At 32.8% G+C, this 20,388-nt stretch overlaps 1 protein-coding gene across 36 annotated transcripts in view; it reads right to left on the reverse strand.

Annotated features, from left to right (window-relative positions):
• Positions 1 to 20,388, reverse strand: part of LOC126734862 (dystonin) — a 426,801-nt gene that overhangs the window by 161,343 nt on the left and 245,070 nt on the right. For 32 of the 36 annotated variants that reach the window (XR_007660193.1, XM_050438655.1, XM_050438650.1 and 29 more), the window contains one exon: positions 2,625 to 2,904. Coding sequence is in view for 35 of the 36 variants with exons in the window: in XM_050438655.1 (XP_050294612.1) it covers positions 2,625 to 2,904 (280 nt within the window). In the remaining variant the exon portion in view is untranslated. Of the gene's footprint in view, positions 1 to 2,624; positions 2,905 to 14,333; positions 14,992 to 20,388 lie in introns of those variants that run through there. The other 4 variants (XM_050438677.1, XM_050438657.1, XM_050438672.1 and 1 more) reach the window with 4 other exon arrangements.

A 20,388-nucleotide genomic window follows, 5' to 3' on the forward strand; every position in this document is an offset into this window, starting at 1 on the left:
TGAATTTTCCGTTAATGTTTGGTTGGGCGTTATTCGTGATGTTGTTTCTGGTCTGCATTTCCTACCTTCAAGGCTAAACTCACAAGTATTTCTGGAGTTCTTAAATAATAGTCTGCCGGACTACATTGAGGAATTACCCATTAATTTGAGACATAAAAATTGGATACAACTGGATGGAGCCCCCCCACATTTTGGAATAGGTGTAAGAAACTGGCTTAATAATAATTACCCTCGAAGGTGGATTGGCCGGCTAGGGAGGAATGATATTAATGATCAAAATGGTATTGGACCAATACCCTGGCCACCCAGGTCACCGGATCTTAATCCACTAGACGTTTGGGAAAACATTAAGGATAAAGTTTACGCTAATCCCGTATTTAGCAGAGAGGAATTAATCTTAAAAATTCAGGAAGCATGTAATGACATGCAAAATCAAAATTTTGTGGTACTGGCTGCAATAAACTCCTTAATAACTCGGTGTAGAAAATGTATTGAGGTCGGTAGGCTGCATTTTGAACAACTTCTTTAATTATTAATTGTTTTTATTTTGTTATTGTTTTTAAACAAATTAAATGTGTTATCTTCTTATGTGTTTTTATAAATCAGCATTTTTACTCGCAAACGGTGTGTCGTACGACAAAAAGTAAAGACATATTTTTTATTTTAAATTAAACAAGGATTTCATAAAAAAAAGAAATTAAAAAAAAAACAGTGGCGCATCATTTTTTTAATTAAAATTTTATAAAGATCGGCCCGCACACACGCCACTGGTAAATAAAATTAATAATTTTCGCACAAAAAGATGCGTCTTGATTAACTGTCTAAGCGTGCCAAATTTCATTAAAATATCTAAAGTGGTTTAAGAAAAATAAAAAAAAAATGGTTTTTTAATTAGAATTTTAACACCCTGTAATTTTTTAACGAATCATTTTTCGAATATTATTTATAATAGCAAACTTGTTATTTTTTCGTTCTCCATCGGCCGTTTAATTTTCCGCCATCGAAACCGGACCACCCTGTATATATATATCAATTAATTATATAAAATATTTTAATGTACCACCCTGTATAATTTTTTTAGAACTAAACTAGCTTTTTTAACTCTGTATATTGTATATACTTTATCTTTACATTATTTTTATCGTAACTTTTGACTTTTTAATTCAAGAACTCTTGCATTCAAACTTGCCTAATAAAAATTCAACCCGTTACATTAACACGATAATCCGTTACAGTGATTTAAATAATGTATTTATTTAACCTTTTCAAGTCAAAAAATGTGAGACGCAGATGCAGGCCCGCCTCGATAAATGCAGACAAAATTTACGTAGAAAGTGATACAAAATGAGTCATACTCTTTTCAATATCGCCCAAATTATCTAAGTTTTAAGATAACTATAGAATGAGTAACAACAAACAAAAACCCATTTATAACATGTTTATTTATATTGTAGTTCAGAGTGGTATCCTGGCTAGGAATTAGGAGTGACTAATCACCTTTTTACTTAAATAATTTTAAGAACACCACTCCTTTCTACATCATATGGCAACATTGCCAGCGTGGTTATTCACAATAAGGCCCGATTCTGAACACGCACATCCAGAGTTTGATCAGTAGTACGAGAATACGCTTATACGCATACCGATGTTGCCATAGGTTGACGGAGATCTTGAAATTGGTATGTGTAGGTCACTAAAGTAACCTGTTTCAGAACATATTAATGGAAATATATAATTGCTTAAAACTTGTTAAGCGAGGCTTGGAATTTAAAGAAAATTCTTTAAGACAAATTTTAGCAAGGACAGTAAAGTTGAATTTTGTTCTACAAGTCAACTTAGCTCACTAAGTCAGCTCTAAAGATCTATTTGGAAAAAAAAGGTAAGTCACCTGCAAGCCTTAATCAAAAAGAAATAATAAATAACTAGAATGCCTTTTATGGTCACAACAAATACATGCATTAGAAAAGTGATGATTTCAAATTGCAGAAAATAGAAAAAGGAACGACTGCGAATCTCTAACAGAACAACAAAAATAGTTTAATGAACATGTGAAGGTACAGAAAATGAATACAAAGGTTTAGGATAGATTTCCATTTCAAAGGTATAAGTAAGAGTCCCATATTTAAATCAAAACTAGTAACAGTATCAAAAAACTGCTGAAATATGAAGATATAGTAATAACAAAAGCTGCTGCAAAAGTACTACTGAGTATCCTTCCAAAAAAAAACAACCAAAAATGTGATGTCACTAAAAACATAAAAAAAGCTGAAGGATATCAAAAGAAGAATACATTACAGGCTGGAGCTAGTCCAAAGATTGAATGACCCAAGAGGCATTTCACAATTGGCAGAACTATAATTTATATCCTTCAATGTCATATTAGTCAAATAAATCTGGATATCTGCTAAAGTCAAGCCTGAAAGAAAACAGCTCATCTGTACTTTACATTTCTCATATAAGGTTATTTTTCTTTTCATTTTAACCATAGCAGGCCAAATATGTGCCATTTCTGTTTAATTAAGTTGACTGATATTTGCGTTTGGCTAAAACCATTGACTTATTGCCTTTATAATCTTACACGTATGTCTCGTTAATTTTCTACATCTGTGAACAAAATCTTGTACCTTCTGGATCCAAGAGCCTGGTGACACCATACTCCTTCTCGGCAACAAAGAACACCGTTTCCAGACGTTCCCTGGGCCTCTGGCTCCTAACCCTACCCCAATCAATAAGATCGGGCCGGTTCCTATGCAGAATCGACGAGAAAGCCAAACCATCTCTCCAGGATTTCGTGAAATCCTGCACTTGTACTCCCGGATATTTGTGCGTCGTTCGTTTTGCCCACCTGAGGAGGTAGTCTCTGGCCGAAACGTTTGGTTCTTGACCCACGATTATGTCCGAGATCTGGAAAAGATTGAACAGGTTACATTTATGGTTATTTTTGAAGCATCATTTACAATATTGACACTGATTACTTGATACTAAAAAACATGCGATTTCTTGTTATTATAAAAGTATACAGCTACGACGATAATTTAATAAAACTATTATTAACACCTTATTATCATAAGTCCTTATACGATCTGAAAAGTTGTTTATTATGCTCAAAACATTGTCAATATTTACAGTTTGACGTCAGATCTGTTTAACATGCACGAAAGCGGTGAGTATGGTAGGCAGACATTTTTTTTGAACGAATAACACAACACAACGGAGATTTTTAACTTGATTTATTTTATTGATTTTGTATTATTTTGCATAATCATTGCAACTAAATATCGAAGATTGCTTTAGTGGTTTACAATAGAAATTATAAGCAACATCTACGAAGGAATATAAAGGATGGAGAGACAAGGATGCATCAATTCAATATTGTCATCTTTTAAGATCTTTTTGTAATGACATAATGCGCATAAGCTTAAATACGCAGAAAGATTGATGACCTAAAAAAAAAGAGCATGAAGCCCGGACAAAAGACAAAAACTGTGTCTGGATGTTAAAATAGAACTGATAAATGAGCAGGAAAATGTTGGCGAGGGCCTTGAGACAAGAAACAGAGAGAATTGATCGTCATCATTGAAGCAAAAGTTAAAAAGTAACAGGCGAAAGTCCATAAAACATATCCACAAACGAACGAAAAACAGTCATGTTAACCTCTGTCTCAAAAGAGGAGAAGTAATCGAAGTTTCCTTCTTTGAATTTGTATGTTATGTTCACACTAAGCAAAATGAATATCATACGATTAACGCTGTCAATAGATTAAACTTAAGTACTAGTTTATTATATTCCAATAGAAATAATTTTAAAGAATGTTATTTGAACGAAGACCGTATATTATGAGTGGGAGATCTTAAAAAAATATTTTGAAAACTTCACCCAACTAAAATTCAGAAGGCAACAATCAGATGCAGGTCTTCAACAGTTATTTTAACTCAATTGTAGTCTACAGCTGTTAAACTAATATAACTACCACATAGTATTTGAAGTGATTAGTTGAAGGTACTGAAGTTAAACTTCTTAAGACTGACTCTAAACTGTATTGGGTATACAACAATGATTCTTGATTTATAGAACAAACAATCTATGAAAGTACTGGGGATTAAACTATTCTTGTTATTTTTGGTACAGAAAACAAGCAAGTATCTCTTCTCTCAAATCTACTTTTTAAAAACTTCAATGCAAAGGATCAAGTACTGAATGTGGTTATAAAGATACAACGATTATTATTCATGAAGAAATTTTGAAACACGACTTTGCTAGTTTTCATTCAGGTCAATTCTGGAGCTATTAAAGAGCATGTTCGAAAAGTGTAGTCTACAGCAGTTAAATCAAGGTAGCTAACACAAAGAATTTGAAGGGATTAGTTCAAGGTACTGAATCTAATCCTATCAATCCTGATTTGTACTGTATTGCGAATACAATGATTCTTCAGATACAGGGCGTTCATTTGAAAACTTCCCACCACGGATTTATCGAAAACCACTGTTTAAAAAATAAACGCCGAAATACGTCAAAAGGTTTGTCAACGCAAAAGGTTTGTATACGAATAACGCTATCAATGGATCAAGCTGCCAGTACTATCAAGTACTAGTTTATTATATGCAATTTAAATAGAGAACGTGTATGACGTATGGAAAACTTCGCCCGACCTCAATTCACAAAACAGCAATCAGGAACAAATATTTAAACTCATAGGATAAAGATGTAGAAGATGATTTTCTGAATCAAGGATATAGTTATTTGACAATTTGAATATTGAAGATTTAAGTATTTTTGTTAGATGAAGAGTCCACAACCCAATTTGAGGCCAATGATCTTGATTTCAGTGATTTCTTTAAAACCATTTTCAATTACAAAAATAGCATGAGCAGTTTCATCCATTATCTTCAAATGAAGAGCAAATAAAGTATTGTAGCAAAATGATCGAAAAGTTAAGTCTACAGTTAAATCAAAGTAACTACCACAAAGTATTTGAAGTAATTGGTTAAAGATACTGAATTTTTGTTGGGGAAAAAACAATTATTCATTTGTATAAAAACAACCTTTGAAAAAGTATTGAGGATTAAGCTAATCCTGTTATTTTTTTCTCTTTTCTCAAATCGATACTGAACGTAATATTTACAAGACTTATGCTTTGAACTGCATAGGGATACAACAATGACGCTTCATTATATTAAAAAACAACATCTGACAGTGTTGAGGATTAAGCTATTCCCGTTATTTTTGGTATAAAAAATAAGAGAGTCTCTCTTCTCTCTAAACTACTTTTTAAGAACACAAAGAGCCAAATCCTGAACATAGCTACCAAGAAACAACGATTAATAATTATGAAGAAATGTCTTTGCTACTTTTGCTCCAACAAGGTCAATTCACATAAGAGTTTTAAGAATAAGATCAGTATCGGTTACAGAATTTAGCCATTTGATCTACGATTCACTCATTAAATCAGATCCTTATAACAGCAAATTCTGTATCCACATTTTTGACTACAACTATTACTTTAGAATATTTACAAATAGTACTAGGTTTGCCTTCTCATATAGTATTCTCCTCGTATATACAGCAGCAGCATTCTTTTTCAATAATCATAAGAGCGACATTCTCTTCTTTGGCACCTTATGCAGCAATACCAATGTTCAAGTCTCTTAACTATAATAACTCTTACACCCATAACCTGAATGTCTAACATCTCTCTTTACTATGAATTAATTACGAACAAATTTACGGTCATAAGGCGTAGGAGTAACGATCAAAGAGATCATTATTTACACGAAGCCAACTGCATAATTACATTCCTACCGTATTACCACATTGAAAAATAAGTCGAATCGATGGCGTCAATGACGCTACGACATTGAAAAAGTAGGACTACTGTTTAAGGAGTTATTTATTACTTGTACATACGATGACGAGAGGACTTTTTAATTTGCAGATAAATAAAGAGAAACAAATAATATTTCAGAAAAGCACGAGTGATATTTTTTTACAAGTCATAATAAATTACAGTTATCAATATTTCGACTTCCTGTATTGAAGAAATTAATATATACTATTAAGGCTCTCTTGTACCGGAAGTCGAGCCTCTCCAAATGACTCACATTACTTTTTCATGACAGATTTATAATAACGTAATATAAAAAAAAACTATTTTTTCTTCTTTGTCTTTCTGCTGAAAACAATATGAATCCTCGTTAGCAGTTATATTAACGGTAAACGAAAAAAAAGCAGATTCAGATATCAAGATTACACCTCGTTACAGAGTCAGTTTATTAAACAATAAAATAGAAAAAGCGTGCAAGATTAAACTCTTAAATGATTCGGCATAGTTTATGATCGGTATCATCAGATTAATAAAAAAGATTGGCGCTGAAGCATTTAATAAATCATTTTTTGTTTATTGGAATTGTTCGGGTGATTTGGAATGAGAGCATGATTTATTCGAATTATTAAATATGTTTATGAAGAATATTAATGGATTTTTAACTATCTTAGGATTTTCAATAAAATACTTAGTGCTTAAAAGATTCTATCGAGGTTCTGTGTGAAGTAATAGTTCTCTTTCATTTTAGAGTTATGTCTTTCATGAAGATACGAGATATTATTAAACATTTAAAGAACAGCACTATCATTAATATAAATCATACATTTATAAAATATCTTTTTTGACGTCTTGAAAGTAGCTAGATTTGTTCCGATTTAAAAAAAAAGGAAACAACTTGCCAGACAACTATAGACCCATTTACCTTCTGTCCGTCAGTTCCAATATCCTTGCAAAGTGTCTATCAACCAGAATTATAACTTATTTTGAAAGGAACAGCCTACTTACATCCTGCTAGTTTAGGTTCTGGAATGAATGAACATCGACATTTTGGAACTGTTGTGGTACAATGCAGACTGATTTAACAACTATCAGTACAGGTGCCATGTTGTATGACTTCTATAAGGCATTTGATTGCGTGACATATATGCAAACTACTGTCTTAAAAACTCAAAAAATACCATTTTCTTTTAAAGTCATATCTGCAAATTGGGACACAATTTATCAAGGTTCTTAGGGTTTTCTCTGACTAAGGTGAACTCAATATTGGTGGTCCCCAAGGGTCTGCATTGATACCCATTTCATTTTTAATATACATTAGTGTTCTAGCATTTGTTGAAGCGAGGGCAAAATTAACCCGGTTTGCCAATTATATTACAATGCCTGCGTCAGTGGGTTCATTAAAGATTACCTTGTCCCAAGTTAAGATAGTACACAAGTTTTCCTCAAATAAGATCGTCTTCTCATTAAGGCATACTGATGGGGTGAATGAAATTCCATGTGTCAAGTCCAACTAGACAAAGTGCTGTGTTGGAATAAACACATTCACGAAACAGCAGTAAAACTCAATTCATCTCTGTATGATCTTCATTTCTCATCTGGTTGTACCGTAGCAGATACACAAGTATTTTCTTAACCAATTCAAAGGAACACAGTCAGTTTCTTGTATGACCTTAGAAGCCTATTCAAGCAGTAGAAGCTCTTCAACCTAGAATAATTAGGCTACATCTCCTACTGGAGTCCTGAAATTTAGTGAGCTGGTATACGTCATCCAGATACTCTTACTATTAGGGCTTATAAATTGGTGCCGAGGCAGGATTGTGTTACATGTATTTACAGGATCAATAGCCAAGTATGAATTAGTTCTTCCGAAGTGATTTCGACAGATTAGGTTTTATCTATTATCAGCAAATCTTACCCAAATATTAAACATTTCTTGATTGTCTACTAGAAGCTCCATAAATTATTTCAAAGATAAAGCAAGTTTCTCATCAACTGCACCAATATTGTACTAGACTAATAGATGATCAATTCCTACCCTAAACTAATAGTAATTCATCCTACGAAAAAGTCAATCTCCAAATTTCCGGACCATTCAATATTATAAAATTATGATATTTTGAAATGATGAAACTGAATAGAAATCTTCTTTTGCTCAAAGTTCTGAACCACCAAAATCAACACACCAATTTCTTTTATAGACTGCACCAATGTTGATGGGAGAGAATAATGAATTAGATTCATATATTACCACTGATAATACAACCTGATTAAGCTTCTTCATCAACTCATTCAGTATTGATGGGAGACTTCTAACTAGTACAGAAGATCCAAACACAATCGGTTTATCAACTATAGTAATGTAATTTTTTCCAGCGAATCAATAAATTACCGATAGTTAATCCCAAGAATAAGTACTGTTGATAATATTGAAGAAATAATCATCTAAGCTTCTAATCTTTAAGAAGAACCTGAGCGGAACTTCAGCAATTCTTACTCAGGTTTCTTCTATCTTATGGAATGTGAATAGAAATTCTCAAACTTTATATGAAGATAAGTATAAAAATTTAGAAAGAAAAAATAGGCCTACATAGGCGATCCTACAGTCCTAAGATCGTTTTTTAGACTAAATGAAATTTCTTTTACTTTAATGGAATGCAAAAGAACGAACAGATAGTACAGGTAGCTGTAGAGTCCTGAATATCTCCATAAGGGCCTTCTTCATCAACTGTACCAATATTGATGGATAGACTAGATAGAATAGTTTCACCACTATTAGAAAAAATCCAGAACTGCGCCAAGAAGGACTAAATACAGATATGGTCACTTGTACCCAGTAGTGGATAGTATAGTCTGAATTTTTAATAATTTAAATGAATATAAATATTACAAATTTTGTGCTGAATATAAGGCGATCTAGCCTAAATTCAGTTGGTACGTTGGCTGAAGAAATTTGATGAGGCCCAGTAAATGACCAATAGTTATTTACTAGGAGGAGTACTGCTGATAATAAGTCAGTAATAAGCGAAAACAGCAAAAGATTATCACGTTTAGAAGCAACAATTACAGATTAATCTCTTAGATGCACTGCAAGTAAGACTTATAACTGGATAAAATTATATTTTAAGTTTCTCATCTTTAAAAAAAGTATTTACCTGTATAGAAATTCTTGAGATGTTGAATGATCTAGACGAAAAATTGATTATGAAACATATATCATTTAAACTGTGATTTTTGTATGTATACAATAAAAAATCCTTGAATTAAATACTGAAAACTGGAGCTTTAAAGATAGAGATTGACGAATTGAAGGCAGCAAGAAAATTAAAAAAAGGTCTTAGCCACCAGGAACGAAGGCACCCTAAAGGCTTTTCCTGAGGCTTACTATAGGTTCCTGTAGGGAACTAAACCCTTAAAAAGAGATGCAGATGCAGTAAGTTGGTTAATTCCAACGAGTCCTCCTTATGTTAATAAAAAGAATTATTAACAAAATTTAATCATCTAAAAAACTGATCAACTAATCTTCCATCACCTCCTAACCTCTGTTTGAGAGTTGGAGAACTTCATCAAAATAGTAATGTGTTCAATTTAATCAACAAGTGGAACAAAGAGAGAGTAAATTGCCAAATATTACAACATTTAATTGTGCTTAGCTAGCCTTGCCCGATAATATACATAATGATAATATTATTAAACTGAATGTTTGCTTACTGCTTAATGTTAATATTAGGATGTAGCTCAAATGCTAATTATAACGTTTCAACATTCCATAACTTTGCATCGCCTTTCTACAAAAGAAGAACTTTCAGGCACCAACTGAAATATTCAAAGCTGCACATAATTAACAGTCTGATAACAAGTATATCCCACCTAATTAGTGTCTTACTTAATAGACAAATCACTACTATGACGCTTTTAATTATCTGCAAATAGGCTTTCGTTTGCATATGCTTAAAGTGTTAACGGTATCGATATAAACGCCTTCTTGCCGATTTTATTATACTGTTATATTCCGAAAAAAAGTGAGTAAACTGATTTATAATTTAGACAAGAAAGTTGGTATGAGAGGAAATGATCATGGTTGTTCTGTAGGTAAACATACTGATTACATCAGTGTAAGATGATGTCATTCAGGTGGTATGTTTAGAAGCTTAATTGCTTAAAATGGATTTTTTTTTTATCATGGTTGTTGTTGTTGAAAAGAAAGAGTTTGTATAATGGTTTATAAAAAGAAGATGATTTTTGTAACTAAAAATGTCTGAGCTAGATAGATGATGAATTTAAATGGCCTGAGGCAAAATTCACCATTGATCTGAATCTGTAATAAAAATGTTAAAAAGGCGGATCCTTGTCTAATTGGACTAGTATAATTTTCCTAAAACCTTGAAATATCTTCTAAACAATGGCTGCAAAAAAAAATGAAAATTGGTAACTCGTTACAACTACTTATAAGGAGTTTAAAGGACGATTATGACCCAACCCAAACCAACCCAACCCACTTTCGCGATTGCAAGAAATTAAATTTTTGACCTTCCGACTTGACTTCACATAACGATAATCCATGATTCATCCCTAAATCTGTCACTTTTATCATGTGAGGAGATGCTGAATTTTGCAGGAAAATTTCAAAGTAGTTGGTATTTACCCCATAAACTAATGTTCTTTAAATCTCTACCTATTCTGACTTCACTTGACCCAAGAATAATCCCCAACTCAAATTCAATTTCAGGTATTCCTTTAATTTTTTGAAAACTGATCATTAATGTACAGGTTACCAAAAATAGACTACTTTTCTTATATTCCTTGTAATTGGAATTTAGTTTCAAGAATTATTATAAAGATTCACGTCTCCTATAGTAGTAACTACGCCAGTCTTCTAGCTTTCAAACACAGATCCGTTATCGCAAGAATGTCTTTATGCATCTCTCAGTGTATACATTGCACGATGCCTTAGTGCAGACTCTGAAACTGTAAAAGATTTTTTTGAAGAAATCTCCGTAAATCCAAAAGGCCAACTTCGGAAGAGACATAAAGGAAATAAATCAACTATTAGTCAAGGTTCGAAAAGACTCCTAGACCCCAACAAATGAGTTGAAAATATTGCAATAGAAAATTTACTGTTCTTGGTTCAAAACCATTAAAATTTAGGAAAGGAAACTGATTATTGATCAAGTGAAAGACCAAATTACATCAGAATTCTTTATGCAACTATCAACGCCTGCTTATGGTTTATGGTTCATTGCGGATTGAAAAAATGTTGATACGGTCAAAGGCTTTTCAAACATCTAAATCTATTGAAAATGCATGTAACGATTTTAACGTGCACTGTAGAAGATACAGACTTTTGAACAAATCCTAAAAATAGATCAGCTATGATTCAATGTTTAAAGGACCTTTGGAAGAAAGGGTCCTAACCAGTATAGAAATGGCAACTGATTACTGATTGAACAAGTGAAAGATCAAATCAGATAAGAATCTTAAATGGAACTGAGAACGCCTTCGGAGCCATTGCATATTTGCATAGCATCTTTATAGGTTTTCCAATGAACTGAAAAAATGGCTTTACAAACTTTCAAATGTTTTGAAAGCGCATACAAAGATTTTATTAATTTTACGAAAGTTTACTGCACAAGATGCTTTTGAATAAATGGAACTTTGAAGGAGGGCTTGTAACCAGTTTAGAAATAGCAACTAACTGAGATTACTGACAGATCAAGTGAAAGACCAAATCAGATGAAAATTTGTTATGGAAGTGACAATGTCTTCAGCACCATTGGATGCTTATGGCTTATGGTCCATTGTGGATTGGGCTCAAAGTATAATCGCATATGGTCTGGAAAAAAATGCTGATACTGTCAAAGGCTTTACAAACGTCTAAATATATTGATAATGCATGTAACGATTTTACGCATTTAACGAAAGTTTACTGCAGAAGATGCTTCTGAAGTCGCCATAAATATAATAGGTTCACTTCAGGGCTTACTGATTATTTCTATATCTAATAAAAATAAGTCAGCTATTAAGGGTCTATGGCACCTTAAAGAAGGGCTCCTAACCAGTTTATAAATAGTAACTGATTACTGATTGTTCAAGTGAAAGACCAAATCAGCTGAGAATCTTTTATGAAACTGAGTATGCCTTCAGCACCATTGAATGGTTATGATTTATGGTCAACTGTAAATTGGGTCCCAAACCGGAATTGCATGATCTTATAAGCTGATGGCTGAATTTAAAACGAGTTTAGGAACCTTCATTTATATAAACTTTATTAGAATTAGAAAATAGACTATTTGATTCATTTTATATTGGATCAGTAACGTAATTGCTGATATTGCCAAGATTGATCAGCAGAGAGGCTATGAAATTGTGATAAAATGAATAGCTAAGATCCAGAAGAGAATTGCTTAATATGAAAAAATTAACTGAAACTTTTAAAATTGATAAGGATATCAATGCTAAAAGATATGAATGCTGGCTGAAGGTAAAATATAAAATAGATTGAAAGTACCCTGCAGTCCTTGAAGAAAGTTATCAGGATCTTTTTTTCACTTCTCAATCAATTGAGAGCAGCAACGATAATATGCTGAGTTTATTATTGTTTTTTTTTGTTTTAAATATTTAATTTTTTTAAATATAATGCAATTGTTACTATTTCAAAATATCCATATTCTTCTGATAGACTAGACAGTTTGGTTTTCATCTTGACCGAAGCAATCGAAAAATCCTGAAGGATTTTGATAACAAATTTGCAAAGACTGGTATATCTCACATATAAGAATCAATTTGTGCATCCTGATAATCACCAGACTTTTATGCCTCTCAAGTGGATAAGTGACCCGTTAGGGGTGAATGCCTGCCTTTAAGAATACAACATCTATTCATATAGAAGGGTCTCATTGTCACTGCCAATATTGTCCAGATTTTACGTTAAGTGTTTGGTTTTGAGTAAATACAGAAGATGTCATGTGATTTTTATATGTACAGGCTCTTTCAGATTCCAGAGTAAACATTGGGGTGATGAAAACTGTAAAAAATGCAAAGTTGTACTGTACAAAGTTGGTACGATTATTGAAAATCTGCGTAAATTTAATTTTAGTAAAATGCTATTTAAAAATTGTAATATGTCCGAAAATCTAGATATGTCTAGGCAAAAAGTTTTAGCATATTTTATAAGCGTTCTTTTTGTACTATTTTTATTTACTTTCAGGCCCGAGCGTGTAGCTTTTAAAGAAATTATATATACTATTTTAATTATTATTATATATACGATTTTACTAATTTTATGTAACGATTTTGTTTACCAAAAAGGCTCTTACAAGTTTCTTTGTAAGTACAATCGTTTTCGAGTTATTGAGTAATTCAAAGGATTGAAAGATCTTAATGTTGTCAAAAGCTTCAAAAAAATCACATATTTCAAACTTTTATAGATTTTAGTATCTTATCTTGTTACTATAAAAGCTAAACGAGTTCTTTCACCACAAGTTTTATTGTGAATATAACTGTTATTGAGTAGTTTTATAATAAATTGAAAAAAATCTTGATACTATCAAAGGCTTCATAAAAATCAAAATATATTAACAGCAAATATAACGATTTTATTAATTTTACAAAAGTTTCATATGAAAGCTGATGATTTTCTTTACCAAAAATGTCCTTACAAGTTTCTTTGTAAGTATAATCGTTTTCGAGTTATTGAGTAATTCAAAGGATTGAAAGATCTTAATGTTGTCAAAAGCTTCAAAAAAATCAAATATTTCAAACTTTTATGGATTTTAGTATCTTATCTTGTTACTATTAAAGGCTCTTCCAAAATCTAAATATTTTGTAACAATTGTATTGATCAGTTTACCATAAAAGCTAAATGAGTTCTTTCACCACAAGTTTTATTGTGAATATAACTGTTATTGAGTAGTTTTATAATAAATTGAAAAAAATCTTGATGCTATCAAAGGCTTCATAAAAATCAAAATATATTAACAGCAAATATAACGATTTTATTAATTTTACAAAAGTTTCATATAAGAGCTGATGATTTTCTTTACCAAAAATGTCCTTACAAGTTTCTTTGTGAGTACAATCGTTTTCCAGTTATTGAGTAATTCAAATGATTGAAAAATTTTAATGTTGTCAAAAGCTTGACAGAAATCTAAGTATTTCAGACTTTTATAGATTTTACTTTCGTATCTTGATACTATCAAAGGCTTTATAAAAATCCAAATATTTTATTAACAATTCATACTCAACATCTTAATACTATCAAAGGCTTTACAAAAATTAAAGTATATTCATGACTGATGTAACGATTTTATTACTTTTACGGAAATTTCATAATGAAGCTGATTGAGAGTTTCTTTACTAAAGTTGTCCAAAACTTCATGAGAAAGTGACATGGATAGTGTGATGTTTTCAATTAATTTGACGTTATTTCAATTGATATTTACCGACAACACATTTTAAATAGGCAAGTTCAAAAAGGAAACCATGTTTATGTAATTCAAAAAATCTTCGCGCCTACCTTAGCCCTCTTAACCTCAACACTCTCAGTCTCCCTGGCATAATCCTCCGGACTTCGAATACTTTGCAACTGACCCCTCCTCATCAAATCTTCCGCCTTACTTTGCTCCTCCCCCCTAGTCAAAGTGGTCACCTTCCTCACTATCCGAGTGGTGATCCTCCTCGAACCATCCTCACCCCTCCTGTTGGTTTTAATCGTTTCCAAAGAACTCCCGAGCACTTCCGTGGAAAGTCTTTTTTTCGTATGGACCGCTTGGAAACTCTCGCCATTTTGGTCCAAGCTGGTGACAATCGGAGGTCCTAAAATCGGCGAGGGTGAGGCGGAGGACGAGGAGGTGCCTTGCATAAATAACCTCTTAGAGGAGGTGCTGGAGCTCGAGTCTTTTACGAACTTGTACATCGACATCGTGTTAAGTTTAAGTTATTTAGTTATTAGCGTAATTTATTTTTTTTTACTTTTCTGGGTTAGAACATTGTTGTTAATGAATTCGCTTTAATCGTTTAAAGTTCCGTCACACAAAAAAACAATCGCACTAGTGAATATTTTAATATAGAAAAAGACCGACTCGCGTTACGCGATTGTTTTAAATTGAAAAACAAACAGGTGTGTCGATGTTACGATCAGGTGAGCGCGAAGTAAACTGCCGGTTCGAAATGAGGAGCAAGTCAGCCTCGGTTTGGTGAACAATTGTGTGGGGTTTTCAGTCAGGGACGAACTGAGGCGTTTTTCCACCGATATGGGGTCCCCCCTGTTGTTTACCAGCTGTATCTTGTACCCATAAAAGGAAAGATGGCGGCCAAAGGTACGAATATACGTATGATAATTGTTTATGAATTTGGTTTATTGATTTGGTAAGTTGGGAAATGAGAGCCTGTATTGAGAAGGTTAATTTCAAGGTTTTTATGGTAGTAAAATCTACGATAATAAGGCTTTTAAAAATATACATAAAATATGGTAATATGCATGCATAAGCCAAAGTGGTTCGACGGACGTTTTACCATTTAAGGCAATATTTAATATCAGCAAATATCGAAGTCATGTGCATTATTTAAAGTGGTAGGATGCACGTTTTCTTAAAGAATGTTTTATCAAAAATTATGGGAGAAAAATGCCATACTGCAAATTGGTTTCCCTATTTTTCTCCAAAAAACGGATTTAATATGAAATTTGACTGGTCCCCTCAAAATTTAGGAAATATTAATGTACAGGGTGTCCCAAATTCGAGGGTGACCATTCGGATCTCGGAAACCGTAAGAGTTACGGGGTCGTTTAAATGGAGGCAAAGTTGCGCAATTTGGAGCTTATTAAAATGACGTTTAAAACATTTTGAAATTCCGGATGCTTCCTGAGATATTCAAAAAAAAAACGAAATTTGTCAAAATCGTTTTTACCTTCTACCGATTTTATTTAAAGAGATCTCGGAAAACTAAAAACAGTTTTTCATTGCCACTTTTTATGCTTTTTTTAAACCAATTCAATGAAAATTATTCCTTCCTATTTTATTAAGTCTAACTAAGGGCTAATGTCATTTTGTCATGGCCTACTATATAAATTTAAAATAATCTAAATATTAGGTTAGGAAAGGATACATTTTCATTGAATTGGTTTAAAAAAAACCATATCAAATTCTTCTTGCACTCATGGAGTTCTTATGGGAAGTACTAGAAGGAGTAATCGGACATGCAAGTGCGATACCGCATCTTAAAGGCAATTAAAAATACTTTTTAAAAATGAGAAAATCTAATATGGCGCCCATAAGAAAAAAAAACGAAACGTCGAATTATTTTTTTTTGCGTCATGTTGTAGAGTATAAAAAGTGGCAATGAAAAACTGTTTTTAGTTTTCCGATGTCTCTTTAAATAAATTCAGTAGAAGGTAAAAACGAATTTGACAATTTTCGATTTTTTTCGGATAACTTCGGAAGTATCCGGAATTTTAAAAATGTTTAAACGTCATTTTATTAAGCTCCAAATTGCGCAACTTTGCCTTTCTTTAACCGACCCTGTACGGTTTCCGAGATTCCAATAGTCACCCTCGAATTTGGGACACCCTCTATATGTAGCAAATATTAATATTAACGTAAATAAAAGGCTGGAAGATCCTGCTGCTTACTTTGAGAAAAATTATTTAATTCTAGCCCATTGCTTTTTATCAGTTTCAAAATCTTCATTATTAAATTACTGAAACTGAAACTGGTTTACAGCTGAGAAATATATAATACTGAGAAAAAACTCAACACAAGATTTTGCTCACTCTTGAAGTCTTGCAACCAGTCCAAATAAAAATATTCAAAAAGAATCCGCGAATTTACCTACAGGAGAGCATATGCAGGATCGGGCAGATTTAGTTGTATGGGAGAGGCATCCTTAAGGTATCATAAAAGATGGTAAAGAAATGTTTAAGGAAACTATTAAAATTAAATACTAATTAAAATTTGGGAGACAGTAATCAAAAAAACAAGAAAGGCAAACAACAAAGATGATGAACTTGACAGTATAAGATCTGCTAACCTCTACAACTGTTTCTTCTATCATTATCAAGACTTAGGGAGTTAAAATTAGTATTATTGCACCGGCTTTAAACTCTTCCAGCAATGCTATTGTTTAAGATCAAAAAGAAAATCTAAAAGAAAAGTGGAGTATAAAGAAATTTTCTTAAAGTATGAAGCTAGAAAATAATTTACTTGAGAATGAATTATTAAATTAAAGGTAACTTTCACATAATTTTCAGGAATATACACGCCTGGCCAATTCTGTTCTTTGGTGCCGAAATACCTATGAAGCAGAAAAATCATAGCAAAGCCTTAATTTATTGATTTATTTTATTTATTCACCGGTCAAGCCCATAATAAAATTTTTATAAATAAATATAAGAACAAGGCTATCAACTCAGGGCTAAAACTGAATGAGGGCAATAAATTATATAACATGTCTAGATCCTTATGTGTACAACGGATCTGGAGAGTTGTCATATTAAGAGATAACTCTAACTGACGATAATTGATATCATCTTTAGCCCAATGTTCCCTAAACGAAATATATCTTAAAGACCTCTGAACTCTTTCGATGGTTTAAATATGAACTTTGTACTAAGAGTTCCAAATAGATGACCAATAATCAAGGTGTGAGCACACAAGTAAAGAGAACAATAATTTGATGTAAGAAAGAAAACTTGGGATCAGCATTAAAAGATGTAATAACTCTTTGGTAAAAGGCTCTTGGTATTCATCTAGTAAGTTATATGCCGTGATGCTGCCACCTTCCTTCTATGCGTCAAACTGTCCAAGGTTTATTTACCTCTGGATCTCCTATAAGATGTATGGCGCTCTTCTGGATGGAATCAAGCAGCTTCAAAATGTGTTTGGGTGTAAAGCTTTACACCCAGCAAAGCGACTGCTGGGACTAAAGCAATTGGACGTTAATTCATTGGCACCGTCGTTTTTCCTTTTTTATGGGTTGAATCCGCGCAAGTTTCCAGTAACAGGAAGGAACAGACCTTTTCTGTATGAAAGAGAAAACAGTTTGCTCAACGGTGGTGTCAGCACGACCGCACATTTTTTTTATATTATTGGTGGTATTTCATCAAGGCTGGTGGCCTTATTGATATTTAAATCTTTGAAAACTTTTTCAAGATTGCTGTAACGAAAGACTATCTTTGGCATCGAAAAAGCCTTTTCTGGCAAAGTCGGTGGTATTTTGCCTTATGGGCCTACGGTAGAGTTGATGCGAACATCTGACCTAGCAAGTCTTTACCATTGCGATAATTGCAATGAAACCCTCTTCCCTAGTCAATGGTGGAATTTTTGATCTACAAAAACCTTGGCCAACTGCTTTTGCTACAGACCAAAATGATCTTGAACCATTTGGGCAATTAAGAAGTTTGTTCTTCACTCTTTCATTATATTTTTTTTGCAGATATCGATCATCTGCTTGCTCGCATTTCTCAAGACAATAAAGTTGAGACGATTTACAGGGCTTAGATCTTGGCGACATTGACGATAAGCAGCATTTTTGTTGTTGACTGCCTTGGTGCAAGTTTTATTAAACAACGTTATGGATGGTTACGTATATGGATGTTACATTAAGGAAATCTATTGTACAACACTTAACAAAACCGAAGATTTGAAGAGACTTTGTGTTAATGGAGATATGAGAGGTACGTATGACAACTGACTATCAAGTATAACTCCCAAGTCTCTAATTTGGGACACACCAACCAAAAGACATTAATTTATGATGTTGTAGACATGCTCAATAGTGTTGCAATAGAAATGCTCAATACATGACTAAAAACCACCAAATGACACTTCTTGACGTTTAGTTCCATAACATTTTAATCAGACCATTGAACCAAGCAGTTCAAACACTGATTATAATTTATGCAATCATCAGTTTTGTGAACTTTTATTTACAACTTCAGATCATCTGCAAACATAAGAAAATTTGTATGAAGGAAACAAGATGAGATATCATTAACATAAATGTTTAAAAGTAGTAAACCAAGATGAGAACCCTGTGGTACTCCAGAATATACCTTGATCTGATTATGACAATTTTTAAGTCGCACCATTTGTGTTCTACCACATTAAAAGCGGACCATGTATACCAATAGTCTTCAACTTGTTAATTAAGATTGAATGGTTAACTCGAACTGATTCGTCAACTTTCCTGATTTCCTACTGAAATCATTGGATTTCATGCAATCAGTAAAGGTAAGTAAGATAAGTTTAGTTGAACGTTGTGGAAGAAATCGAAACTATTGGTTAACGAAACAGCTTTTTAGACTGGTTGACAGAAAATCACATACTAGGCTCTCGAACACTTTATGGATACAACTTAATATACTTATGGGTCTGTAATTGATTACTTGCGACCTGTCCCCTGACTTAAAGACGTCCAAAATCAAACCTGAGTTTCAAAATGAAGTTTTCAAAGATTCTGAGGCATACCAGAGTTGCTGATAAATGATGAAAAAGATTCTATGACAAGATGAGTAGTGGTACTCTATAGAAAAGTTTTATCAGGGAGATCTTAGATCTTATGCGTACATATCTGTGAATTCTGCAAATAGATTAACGATTTTCCCTCCCAATGGAGCTCTTATTTTATCATAAAACACATCAGCAGGAATGCCAAAAATCTTGTTTTTCGTGTTTACATATTTCCAAAATATTAGATTAAACACTAGTGATAAGAGAACAAGGAGGGGCACAAGCGCTATATTTTTTGTTTTAACTTGAAAATTTGTTATTGCCTGTTATCATTTACGCACTCAACAGTTGTGCTGGCCAGACGTGTATAGATGAAATCACTATGTGAAACTCATTAGAAGATTGTAGATAGAAAACAATATTTCAGTTCTTCAGCCTTTTTATATCATAGAATGCTCCATGATTAAAGAATGTATTTGATTCATAGAATAGACTTTTTTGATTGTTTGGATAATAGCATTATTTATTAATTGCTTTAAAAAGGCTGACTTAGATCAGAAGCAATGCATGAAGTAGCGAACATAATATATTTGTACTAGTACCATTAATACCACATGGACAACAGAGACTTAAGAATAATAACAAATATTTACTGGAGTGAGAAAGCGATGTGTTATGTCACTCTTCAATATATATAGTGCATCAATACATTTACTAGATCGACATATAGAAAGAATTCGAAAATTGAACTACCGGGATCCCTGGATTATAGAAAATAATGACCACACACCAGCAATATGAACTTAAATAGAAACAGCAAGAAATGCGTTTGTAAAACTGAAAACAATACTCTGTTCCAGAAAGGTAAGTAAGTAACAGAACTAAGAGGAAGAACATTGCTATTAGAGGATATGTGTCTACAATGCTATATACAACAAGAACACATAAACAAACCACAGTTGTAGTTAGAGAAGCATGCTCAGGGGCATAGAGCAGCATATCGGGGACAAAAAGAAAAACAATTATAGAAATACTTCGAGGAATGGGTAAAGAAATGAACACCATGAAAGCAAGAAACAGCGCTTAGAGTAATGATGCAAGGAAAGAGAAACGGAAGAAGATTTG

The sequence above is a fragment of the Anthonomus grandis genome, chromosome 4, assembly GCF_022605725.1.
Source record: "Anthonomus grandis grandis chromosome 4, icAntGran1.3, whole genome shotgun sequence".
NCBI classification, from domain to species: domain Eukaryota; kingdom Metazoa; phylum Arthropoda; class Insecta; order Coleoptera; family Curculionidae; genus Anthonomus; species Anthonomus grandis.